This window comes from Phalangium opilio, unplaced genomic scaffold, assembly GCF_054372755.1.
Source record: "Phalangium opilio isolate 3A_F unplaced genomic scaffold, DU_Popi_V2 ptg000075l_1, whole genome shotgun sequence".
NCBI classification, from domain to species: domain Eukaryota; kingdom Metazoa; phylum Arthropoda; class Arachnida; order Opiliones; family Phalangiidae; genus Phalangium; species Phalangium opilio.
The window spans coordinates 355,608-368,927 of record NW_028324184.1 but is presented as its reverse complement, the minus strand read 5'-3'; the positions used below and the strand labels follow the sequence as shown (position 1 = coordinate 368,927).

Genomic DNA, 13,320 nt, shown 5'->3' with positions numbered 1-13,320 from the left:
TCGCTGATTAAAATTTTACAGGTTAAAAGAGACGTGAAGTTTTCCAATTGAAGCTTAAGTTTTCCTCGATCATTTGTAATTGGGCAAACTTACTAAAACACTCCTCTCTATTATTAAACACTCAACGAAAACTGTGGAAAATATGTACAGTATTAACTTACCAATAATTAGCCTCAATACATTTTAGTAGTGAAGCAGTTTTCCAAAATAATTGAATTTTCAAAATTCAAGAATAAAATCCAATGTATGGTAGCTTTCCATTCAATCATAATTTTTACCAAGAACTTCAAATAAAATACTTATAAATAAATATAAACACCACATTTATATTGAACTAAATTTTATTTATTCGTTTAATTTTTCTGTCAGTTTTGGTTAGTTTTTTAAATTTCTTTACTAAAACTTCAATTATAAGTCGATTTATTCTAATATATATTTTTTATTTGATTTAACTAACCGTCAATAGTATTTTTTTTCCACCTTAATAATTATTTTAGCCGTAATTAGAATTTAGTTGGAGTTATCTATTGACCTATTTAGACTAGAATAAGCCCCATAAGCGATCGTTACTGAACAGCTAAATTTTTTTTATTAATAAAATAATAAAATTTTCTCTTTTTGAAACCGAATTTTATATTAAAATAAATGAACTCAAATTTATTAATTTTTAAGCTGAATAGGAACGACCGCATTCTAGTCGAAAATAGGCTTAATCAATAGAGCTCCAACGCGTTATCTTTCCTAGCCTTTGACCTTAAACCAAATTTACTTTTTTTAACTTTCAAGACGTTCATTAATAACAGCGTCGAAAATTTTACGCGATAAACATACGTTGAATACAAAACGAATTTACTAAATTTGTTTTAAGTAAAACATTGACACTTATTTGTTTTTTAATAATTGTTTTTGTTTTGATATTGTGTTTTTATCCTTTACCGATATCACCAAGTTTATTTGTTTGTTTGGTTGGTTTTTTTTTGGTTTTGGAAGAATTTCGCTAGACACAGTCAAATTCCTCGTTTTTAACCAAGCAACGTTTGTTGGTCATTAAGTTGGCCAAAATAATTCAGGCGCGAAAATAGCCAAAATATATTTTCCCGCGCGTAATCCCACCGATTTAAAAAATAAGAAATTAATTACTTAATAAATAATAACAATAACTGAAATTAAGACGCATAAATTGTCGTACCACTTCTTAATTTCACGAGTTGTTCGTGTTTTATATATATTATTATATAAAATCGTTATGTATAGGAAAAGCACCACGATCAGCGATATTTTATATTCAATTAAATTCTTTTTTTTTTGTCCCCGTCAATTTGTGGTATAATATTTTTCTTTCGTAGCAATATATATTTTTTTAGATATTCTCTTCATGGTTGTATAGTTTTTTTTGTTGTAGTAGTGGGTATTTTTTGACACAATGTTTTTTGTTTCACCGTATTGTTACCGTAATTTAGGCAAATCCGTTCGTGTAAGTTTATAATGCGTATATATATGTATTTATATATGTAGTCTATAGTTTTTTGAACTCGCTGTTTGTACGTGTTGTTAACAATTGGTTTCTATAAACAAGATATAAATTAAAATTATTTTCGTCATGAGCAGATAGAGATTTGTAAAAATATATGGAAAGTATAAAAAAAAAGAGAGAAAGTGTATGCGAAAAGCAATATTAATTGATAGCGTTTTCGCGGTTTATTAAGGGGTATCATACGCACGTCGTTAAGGTTGTTGTAGGCTCGGTGGGTACCGCGATCCAATTGGATAGAATACGAGGCGTGAAGAGCTTGGCGAAAGTGTCCCTAAATTGTCTGCTCATTGAGCAATACAGGATGAAGTTTATGGCGCTATTGATGAGTGCCAAAATGTCCATCATTTCGCCGAAATTCGAATAGACGTTTTGGAAGAATGGTTCCCCCAGTATGCCGCTGAGCAGGGCCAAGAGACCCGAAGGGAATTCCGTGATGAGGAAAAGGAGAAGGATCGCTAAGAGCATCTTGGTGGTGCGGTCGCAATTTTTGTCGCCTTCCACCCTGTTCTTAAGCCTTTGTTTCCGTTCGTTCGCCTCGTACAGGACCCGGATCAGACCGAGGCTTAGACCCGTCAACGCGATGCACGGCACCAGTTTCGTGATGACCCCGAAGATCCAAAAGTTGACTTGCTCCAGGAGATGGTTGTTGCGTTTGGCGATCTCGCTGAAATCGACTTTGTAAACCTGCATTCGCGAATGTGGGAGAAGAGAAACGAAATCAAAGTTATTCTATCTAGCCCTTTTGATTTGAATTTCAAATCATTCCTTGGGACGAGAAAAATATAAAATGGATTGGATGTCGATACAAAAATTGAAACGATGTATATCGAGCGATATTGTACGCGCTCTGATGGTTCTATCTCGTTTTATACCTCGACGTTTACAATTTGTGAATCGACTTATACGGATGGCCTAGTAGAAAAGTATAATTACGAAAATATCTGGTTTAATATGGGACTCCTCCTTGATGGTGAAGGTAATATAGACGGGCAGACAAAAGATAGCGCAATTGATGTACGTGGCTAAAATGGCTATTTTGGCCCGCGACATACTGCAATACTTTTTACTGCTGGCCGGAAAACTGACCGCCAGGAAACGCCAGATGGCCAGCGTGACGGTCAACCATGTCGAGCAAGAATGGAAGACGACCGTCCAATGAGCGTGGATCAGCGTGTAAAGCGCCCATCCGTAGCAGAACTTGTACTCTTCGGTTAAGTCCGTTACGATGTAATTGTGAATCGTGTACGGCAAGTAAGACAACATGACCAACATGTCGGCCACTGCCAGACCCGTTAGGATGGCGTTCGTCGGTGATAACATGTCCTTCCTCGTTAGGACGATAATGTTCAAGATATTGGCGAAGATACCGAAGATACAAACGAACAAACTCAGCCAACCGTGCACCTGTTTGAAAGATATGGCAGACTTATCAGAAAAGTGGACAACTGAACGAAAATAAAATAATACGCCAGGGTTAATTTAAGAAACTCGTATAGCCGAAAATTGTTTAAAGTCAAGATGCGGCTAGAAATCTTTACTTTAACAGATTTGTTGTTCTTTGGAATTAGTGTTTTACGGCAATTACTCACGTCTGAGCGATTTATTCGCGAGATCTCCCATAAATATATTTAAAAATTCCCTAACGTTTTGACCTTTCACGTCGCGCGCGGGTTCGGTCTTTGGTAGCGGCGGTTTGCCCGAGTGTCTAACAAGGGCCTGCAATTAATTACACTCTGTTATATATGCAAAGCGTAGAGGGATTACAAGCTCGTTTGTTTAAGTTTTCTAAAACAGCGGAAGGAAAAGAGTTTGATCTTACTCGGATAATCTGTAATAGAACCTCGGATGTGTGTACTTTGCAAGGCTGACGCGGCCGTATTAAACTTAGCTAACACTATGTTTTTCTCTTGAAATTTAAAGTGATAGTGTCATAGAACGACTCGGTTTTATCGATTATTTTACGTTAATGTTTCTTTTTTTTTTGCAATAATGAATATGATTTCCTTTAATTAACCTAATTAGCTTATAACATCGTAGATTAATTCTCCCTTAAATAATTTTCGTGATTAGTTTATATGCAAGGTGTTTCTGATAAGGCTGACATGATTTTAAAGGTTTGTGTTTTTTGGGTCAAACCGCAGAATTGTAACATCCTACCTTTATGAAAAACCCCTACTTAAACGTAGATTTTTTTTCTAATATTTGAAAGTTTTAAAAACTTTGTTTCTAAGAAAACTTAATCGTGCAGATAAATTTCATACCGCTGAACCCAATGAATATATTTAGTGTTTAGTGTCTAAATGGTAGCTTAGTTTATAATTTATAAAATGACAATATAAAAGTGCAATTAATTTACCTGAAGATAACTGTTCCGAAAGGAGGAAAATTGTTTCCCAAAATAAATCTGTTCCTCGGAGGTATAATCACCTCTGACTATGGTCGTTGCATTGACCATCATGCTGAAATTTCCATCTTGCATGTTCATAATGAGCCATTTCTCTATCGTCAATTCGTTGGCGAAATCGTCCGTCGCGTTCGAGACCATTTTGACCTGTGTGAGAAAGACGCGTAACGTGTAAGCACGGGCTCGACTCGCCAGCGATAAGGTCTGTTTTGATTTCCAAAAATAAGTCCGTATAGGCAGGAAATATCCCGATTCCCGATTTAATTACCACCAGTTTAGAAGAATCACGTGCAAAAGCAACCGTATGACTTACCCCGATTAAATACGAATTTTAATAATGTTTTATGGATGTGAGGGATAGAGGGGTTGTTGTAATCAGGTCGATGTCGTTGATGATGTTGTGTTTGTTGTTGTTGTTGTGTTGGGTGTGATCATGCGGAATGGACGCCTTGTTGTAGTAGTTTTCCTTCTTGCAATATTGATTTCATTCTTGAGCGGAGCCTCTTTGGGCGTCAGTGATGTATTATCGGTATTTGGATTGTCTAGCATGGTTTAATTGAACTGTAATTAAAAATTAAAAACAAATTGACGGTTAACGTATATTTTAAAAAAGATTTTGCTTTTAATAATATATATCGATTCCCATCACCAAAAGTGGTATTGGTCTATTGGCCTGATTTTGTCCAGTTTTGAAATATGATCTGATGTTTGAAGTTATGGGCTCGTCATTTTTTAAAAATTGAGATCAAGGCGTCTGTAAAACGCTCTATTTTAGTTTGCAGACGCAATACTCAAACTTTTTAGGTCAAAAAATGGATCAATAAAGAACGGACTACAAAAGAAATATCTTCAGTTAATAAAAGTTCCATTTTCAGGCTCAAATATTATATTATATAATATAATCGATTTTTACGTAGAAAAGGAAATTTTATAAAAAAATATAGAGTGAAGCCGTAATTGAATTATACGGAGCTATAGTCCGTAGTTTTTACCTCAAAATGCATGGGGTAAAATTTAGGCGATATTTTATTAAAGCTGAAAGCTAATAGAGAAAGAATAAAGATGAAGAGAATGTTTCTCCATCAATTTATAAGGAAATTTCTTAACTTTTCTATTTCTACCTTCTTGACGTTATTGTATGTACAACTTTTATCGACTTTAACTTTCTTCGAAAAGAACATCTATTAGATTAATTTAGCCAAAATTAAAGTGTTCCCAAACTTTTATCTATTGGTCATTTATTATTAAGGATAAGAAAAGATGAAAAGGAAAAAACGTTTTCCCGACGACGTAAAAGTTCTTCAGTTAAAACAATAACACGTAGGTACGTATACCGCACCTTAAATTGATTAAAGTACATAAGAAGTAAAGCCTGGTGGTGCGAGCTGCGTGTACACTGTACTTGTAGCGTATGTAAGACAGCAATTAATTACCGACGCTTTTTGCTATAAGCTATGGGGATTTTATACAATTTAAGTCATAATGTTTGGAAAATCAGGTAGTGGTTTTTTTGGAGGCTCGTAACTCTGTTTCTACTAGAGATACGGGGATGTCCTTTGAGTATGTTATAGTCCAATTTGTCCCCCATCCAACCATACTAAAAACTTAGGGCTACGACAAACAGGGGCCGAGTAATTTAGCAAAACATAAACAAACAACCACCCTCCATAGGAATAGCGTTACACAAAACTTTAGAGGCTCGTAACTCTGGAAAATTCAGGGAAGTATGTGGGGAAAAACCTGGAAATCTCAGGGAAATTTGTTTTTCAAAAGTTGTATGAACCCTGTTCATAATTTTTTAATAATTTGTATGAATGTTTATTTATTTATTTTTTCAACTATTATTTTCTAAGGACAAATTGAATTATCTTACTCTCAAATCTCAAAGGTTTTCCCCAAATTCGAGAATTATAACCGATTATGTATTTCTTTGACAATGGAGAGTGTTAAGAAACCAGCCACTAAATCCATTTTTTTAAATAAAACCCCCTTAAAATTAAACATAATAATTTACAAATAAATTAAATAAACTAAACACCCTATAAAATTAAAATTAAAATCATGTCAGTAAACAAAATATAAGGCATGCAAAATTAACTCTTTAAAACCCTTTCGCTTCAACTTTAACCTCTATAGAAAACAGTCATTCACCTTTATACAAAAATAAATCCTTTCAATCTGTAAAATCTTTTCACTTTGTAAATAAAAGCGTATCATCCATTGTAAACCCTACCTCTCTCCTCTCGCAAACTTTCAAACTAAAAAACCCCGTGCGTCACTAAAAACCACGACGTCAGAACCAATACCCTAAAAAGCTCGAACATGATTGGTTCCTGTCCCTAAAAAGAGACCCAAACGAAAGTGCATAAAAGGAGAGAGCTGGAGGTCAAAGAATCAGAATTGTATTTTATTATCAATGCTCAGGCCAAACTCAGTGCCACAATAAAAACTCGTAGAATTGTTCAAAAAGAACATAGTCGTTTTCCTTCACTCGGTAAACTTAGAAACTTTTTTTGCCTTCACGCGGTAAAAACTTAAAATTTAAAGACCTTCACTCGGTAAAAACTTAGTTTATTTTTTGCCTTCACTCGGTAAAAACTTAAACTCTAAAAACCTTCACGCGGTTTAACATAAACTTTACAAACCCTCACTCGGTTAAAAAGCATAAAACTCGTTGCTTAATTAGTCCCTCTAAATGTTTCAGTCCGTTTAGAGGAACTTTAAAAAGAACCAAACGGTCTCTCCCACAAAACGAACCAGAAAACAGAATTACCATTGCCAATATTCTGCAGAGAGAGAGATGCGAAATTACCTGGGGAATTAAATTTTATTTTTATATGCTTTAGAAACTGGTTGAAAAATTTAGATGGAAATAGCGGTTATATTTTTACCTAAATCTGTTTTTCTAAAGCGAACGCAAAACGAGGGTTCGCGTTTCAAGAAGCTATTTACTCTAGAGTTATTCCCTCGGGGCTTTGTTTAAACTATGTTTAGGGTTAGTTTCGAATGACGGTTATTGCATCCCTGCAGTATGATCCTTCCTATCCCTGAGTTCACTCTTTCTCTCTTCAACGTAATCCAAGACTCAATTAAGCAACATTTTGAAAATTTTACTATAATGATACTAATAGCTCTCCAGCACGAAGTTTTAAGATCTTATATTAATTTAAAAAAAATCTTATTCTTAGTGCTCTAGACTTACTGTTTTCGAGTTATGATTTGATGAGTGTTTTAGGGATGACCTCTTAATTAAACTAGAAACCATTGTCTCAATTAGTTTCTTAACTAAATTTAAAGGAGGGGGGGTCAACCGTAAAATACTCCAATAATGGTTCGAAGATTTTGATAACTTCTATTTAATTTTCTTCATTCTTATTTAAGGGAAACGTGATGATTAGACCATTAGAATTATTTTAACGATCCCCCTAGTGGTTTTAACAACATTTAAATAACCCCATCCCATCCGTGAACGCCCCTTTATTAAGGTTCAACCTAGATTCATTCGACAAGGCTTGCTTATTGAAGATAATGATGCGGAAAATGGATTAACCCCACGAGAAAAATACCCCTTTTAAGCCTTTGCATCTATTCAATGCCTTAAAAGAACCAGCCTTTTTTCACACACCCTTAAGGCTCGAGCCTTAACGAGCTTCTTAAAATTAAAGGATAAACTGATTATTTCTAATATGAACATTAAATTTACTTAAGCTGGGAGGATTTAAGTGAAAACTCCCTCAGAGAAAATTATCACGCCTAATTTCATAATGGTCTTTAAAAACTAAGAAAAAAACGTTTCTTCACTTAGTTGCTTGAGCACGTACTCCCCTTATTTAATTTTAATCGCGAAAATGCGTGGTTTGTTTTAGGCTTAACTTAAGACTCGTAAGTAAAATTAAGACTGAGAAATTCTTAAGTTTTGAAAATTAATATTCAGTAGGTCATGGGGAAGGTGCATGTTTGAGATTGAGATAAAATTTTTACCATCTGATGTTTGTCTTAATTCCTTCTTTATCTTTTAGGGGAGGAAAGTAAACTAATTAGCCGTGTAAACTCTTTTTCAAGTACTTTACTCGCTCTAAGGTTTCTAAATTTACCCGATAAGCTCTGAAAAATCTCTAACACCTGTTTATACTTGCGAATTTTCTCCCCCTTTTGTACATATTTTTGTCTGCGAGGAAAATATGTTAGGCCTAACCTAGTGCTCTAGAAATTAAAGCCTAATCTCGTGACTTATCGCGGCCTTATTTTGCACGTACACGTGAGAAAATAGAGAGTTTAAGAAATGGTCTGGAAATTATTAGCCTTATCAGAAACACCCTGTATAGGACAGATAAATAAACCCTATTATTAAGAGCTCTCTACAATTTTAATTTTAATAATTCAATAACATTTTTTTTTCTTTTCGTCTTTCAAACACAGACAGTTTTGTTTGTCCTCCTGCACGATAATACCAATTTTAATCCGATAATGGAATAGTTTTCGAATATACCCTTCAAAATTAAGTTCAAAATTTTAATTAACTTTAATCCCATCCAATCTAAAATTCCTTCTTATACCTTGAAAATTTCCCTGGAAGTTAGGATGAATAATTATGCCCCTTTTCAGAGAGATATTAGAAGTTTATTGACTAGATATTATCAAAAACCATCAAATAAATTCACGCGTCAAGTTCAGTGTTAAAACACATTTTTAAATCTACTTTATAACTTCGGAGTTGAGACGGATCTAGGGATGCTAGTCTCTATTTCTATGGTCCTTTTAATACCGTAAAACGTACAAAAGAAACGCATTTAGTCTTTTAGTAGGAATTTAGCCGCTTCATATGAGAAAAAAGTGTTTCTTTACAACGTGTGGGAGCTTGAAAGCATTACTGAAAACATTTTAAAGGAATTTTAGCTTCTCGAGAACCAACGGGAAAACCGCCCTCTTCTTGTAACTTAAGAGCATTAATTTGTTTAGAAAGCTGGACGCTGCGGTTTCTATTCCCCTATTGACATTTTCCTTGTTCGGAATGATAGTCTTGTCGCCTTTTTTATCTTTTTATTACCTTGAACTAAGCTTAATATAAAAGCTTCTTGATAAAGTATAAGCCACGTCTTAAGAAACAAAGGCTTAGGGATAAAGACAAAAATAAGGCGCGCAACATTAGGCCTAACGTCTTTGTTCTAAAAGTCCAAATTTGGTCTATTCTGTTATTGTTTTTGTTTTCTTGTAAATTGACGCAAAGTGAACTTAGTGGAATCCAACTAACTCTCTTAAGTCTAATTAACATTCCCTGAATTGTATTTGTTGAATAATTCAGAAACAAAATTGATTGAACGAACAAAACTCTCGAAGAAAGCATTTAATTCAATTTAGAGTCACGGAGAATTAATTTTATTACTAACTGTAATAAGAATGGTGTTGACCTGAACTTAAAAGCGGCTTTGTGTAACTTATTTTTAATACGTTTCTTATACTAGAGTTTCCAGATATAAATGGTGTCGAGCTTGTACTTCAGTAAAAAGAAACCCTGTGCTTATATAAAAATTTCAACTTCGTAGCAAAAGCGCTGGGTCTAGTTGTTTTGTTTTTCGCAGCTTCTTGGGTTACATTTCTTTAATATTATATACTTAACATATTTCAACCGTGAAAATCTTACGTATATGTTTTGCTAGATTTATTTCATACAGTGTAACTTTAAGAGGAAAAATTTAATAACTGCAGTTAGGTTAAAGGGTTAAGAGTGGAGAATATACGAAAGTAAACATCATGTCATCATAATTTTCTTTATTGCTATGTTTATGGCCACGTAAATGTGACGGGTTTTATGTTTTTATAAATAATAATGCGCGTATATACATTTTTTTTCGCTGTGCATTTTCTACGAAAAACTATTTTAATGCTATTATTTGGAGTTTTTAATCAGTTAGTAGAACTTAAATGTGAAAATATGCACATAATATGGTCGTTAAAAACGTAATAAAATAAAAATAAAGCAATGCTATTCATTGTAATGACAATCTTATGTCGTTAAGTGTACATTTATTATAATATTAAAATCGTGAATATATTGGAGATGAGATTAAATTTGAACAGACAAAATAGACTAGATTCACAATAATTAAACCACCTGAAAGATAAAGTGACCTATCCCTATTATTCAAAGCAAGTAGGTCGATACCTTGATCCAGTTTGATCTGAATTCCCAAAGGAATAGTCACGTGTTTAGTCACGGGGGAATGTAGACGCTCCTGGTTACCAATGAAGCAAGGCGTAACGCCATGGAATTTCCGTATACACACATTCCATCCACCGAAATAGAACAAATAGAGGGAAGGGTTAGCCGGGGTAAACTGTGCCATAGAGCATATAGAGTTATTTCAGTAACCTGCCTTTGACTGTGTTACTACCTATATGGGAAGATAACATGGGCTGAAACGACTCTATAGTATACTTTTGAATTTATTACTTTTTGATTGTCCGACAAAGTAGTATAAACTTTAGAAGAATAGCTTTAAAAGGACAACGATGTCATTAACCATAAAGCCTTTAAACCCATGCACTTATAAATTCTGAAATAAAAAAAAAGTGTTATGGGATCTCAGGAACGATATCATGAGCAACAATCATGGTCAAAGTTCAAGCGCATCTTTATGCGAAAAAGCCTGTCTTTTTTTTCCTTCTTCTTCTTAAATCGTATTACCATAAAAAACTTATGCTAAAACTCCTCCCATATCCAAAAAAGTTGTAAAACAGAGCTCATAAAAACCCGAACCCAGAAAAAAGAAAATGTTTCCCACCCCCCTTTTTTTAACAAAACAAAACCAAAAAAAAAATAATGCTTCGTTCAGCGTGAAAAGCAAAAGAAAATACAACGGTAAAAGCCTATGGGAACTTTGGAAGTTATAGGGAAAAAAATGACGGACATACAATACAAATCAATAAGACAATAAAAAATATCTTAAAACCAGTGGAACAAAAAAACTTTCTCTTCCTAGATGAAAAATCTATAAAAATCACTAGTGGAGAGAAGATGACAGGACGATTTTCTCTCCTTTCCCTCCATCCTCTATTTTACTCTTAATTCTTTCCGAAATCATGGTTCAGGGTCGGTCATAGCTATTTGACTTAAATGGGTCGCGAACTCTCTATGATTTACAGTAACAATAGAAACCATCGTGTATCCATTTCTTTTTAAACGTATCTATAGGCGGATCTTGCGGTAAGAGCTATAGATTAATCATGGTTTTAGAACTGAAGTATTCCCTAACCATTTCTTCAAAAAGCTATGGGTCGTCAACAAACTATAGGAAAATAAAAATCACTACTGGAAAAACATTTTGGCCCAAGTTAGAAGTTGGTGCCTACCCTTCCCTAAGACTTTTCCTACATCCTACCCGCCCAATCGTATTACCGCTATTTTTGTTGCCCCATCGTGATAACAAAAGAAACAAATGGGATTTTGATGGTCACGTTTACAGTCAGATTTGCCTCTTTCTTTTAGCCATTCGTGAACATTCTGAAATTAGGTGTATTATGATGAGAAAAAGATGGGACGCGTGGGTTCAAACGGAGTTTACGATGAGGATAAAGGCGTTTGACTTATATTTATACTATGACTCGTTTTCCTAAGAGTGGGGGCTAGTTCTTGTTGCATCTTTATGGTGGATGTGTTAAAATTTCCTTCATTTTCAAGGGATCAGATATGATAGTGGTTTTGTTATAGCATAAGCTAATAACTTTTGACAAGTGCGAATATAACAAAAATGTTTCGAGGCCCATTATCTGTCAGCTTCAATTCTTACTGAATGTATTTCATGTTTTATTTACGAGTGGTAATATAAGAATATACAGGGTGTTTCTGATAAATTAAGGGGGATGTTCTTAACTTCTTAATGGAAATTTTATCTCCATTTTGCAGTCCTTGCCACTGCTTTCGAGTTATGGTTTGAGTATTTTACGGGTGACCCCTTAATTAAATTAGAAATCATTGTCCTGGTTGCCTTGCAAGACCACAGTCCCTTTTTTGTCAAGTTCTTGTCCTTACCTATTATAATCTTGATTGAAACGTACAGCATTTTAGCCGTATCAGTATACATAACCGGTAACGGAAATCTAGTTGCTAGATTTATCTTTAAACCAAAACCGACCGACGTACCGCCCTTGGAACTTATCTCACAACCACTCAACTATATTCTGGTACTATGTTTTCCGTTCTCATTTTTTTTTACCTTTATCTTTCTCTGACCTTAACATCGGTCTAAGCGAACAACTCCCAAGAAACTATAAGAAGTACAAAAAGATAACGCTCCCAACACATAAAGTTGTCGAATTTCTTATCAAAAATGTCCACACCTTCAAAAAAGTATTTATCCACTGGGATTTTGTCCCGTGCAAGAAAAAATCTTGAGGATCAGAAAGAGACAGAAGGAGAGTGAGAGTGAGAAAAAAGGGGACAGCCTAGAGCGCAGGAACAATTTGTAAAGAAAAGGCTAACTATTATCCGAAGATCATGATTTGAAGTAATCAGCAAAATCAGTCAGGAAAAATTTGGAAAAGATTGAAATTTTAGGCGAAAGAGGTTTAATTTTAACGTGAATTTTGCCTTCGAGTGGTTAGTTATAATAGATGAAATCCTATTTACATGATTAAAATACGGAATAATTGTCGCTATGATATGTGGGAGAACATCAACATGACCCCACAGTTAAACGTGGGAAACTTGGTCAAGGAATTCTGAAATAAAATAATACTTTATGGTTATTTACTTCAAAAACGTGATCTTCCGATGGCATTGTAAACCAACATCGACCAAACAAACCCGCACCTTCAAAACTTGGCTTTTATTTTTTCTTTCCCCGGGCCGCTATTATCCGCGTCTATCTTTGTTTTCTCTTTTCTTCCGCTATCATCTTTTTCTTTTATTTTATCAGCATCCCGCGTCCATTAACCGTCCGTGTCAGAGACATACCTTTAACGCGCGTCAGTTGTGTAATACCCCCACCACCTTTCCCTATAACCCACAATGGCTAAGATCCCATTTCTATCTGATCCCCACTATTTTTGAGACAATTGCAAGCTGACCACACCGCATTTATCCTTGTCCGATATGGATACGTGGTCGGACATTTTTTACGAGTCTAAGATTCTTTCTTTGACCTAAGATTGTGACCATAAGCGATATTTTCCAAACCCTTTGTTGGCATGCGTGGGACGAGAAGCCAAATATTCTCTAATTACTTATAATATTTTACTTTCCTTGGTTCTTAGAATGCTTAATTGATGAAGGCTCTAGCTAGTCTTAGCTACTTAAAGCGCATCCCTTTGATCTAAATAGAAAGACTTAGTTTTCCATAGTTGATGTCGTGTTGAGAGATAGGGCTTATCTTTATAAATATTT

The 13,320-nt window shown here is 34.5% G+C and overlaps 1 protein-coding gene across 3 annotated transcripts in view; it reads right to left on the bottom strand.

Annotated features, from left to right (window-relative positions):
* Window positions 1-362: 362 nt before the first annotated feature.
* Window positions 363-13,320, bottom strand: part of LOC149658573 (G protein-coupled receptor dmsr-1-like) — a 118,685-nt gene continuing 105,727 nt past the window's right edge. For all 3 annotated transcript variants that reach the window (XM_089844151.1, XM_089844152.1, XM_089844153.1), the window contains 5 exons: window positions 4,252-4,499; window positions 3,891-4,085; window positions 2,468-2,938; window positions 1,722-2,218; window positions 363-1,565 (listed from right to left, as the gene is read on the bottom strand). In XM_089844151.1, coding sequence (XP_089700277.1) covers window positions 1,517-1,565; window positions 1,722-2,218; window positions 2,468-2,938; window positions 3,891-4,079 — 1,206 coding nt within the window. In that variant the 5' untranslated portion in view covers window positions 4,080-4,085; window positions 4,252-4,499 and the 3' untranslated portion in view covers window positions 363-1,516. The remainder of the gene's footprint in view (window positions 1,566-1,721; window positions 2,219-2,467; window positions 2,939-3,890; window positions 4,086-4,251; window positions 4,500-13,320) is intronic.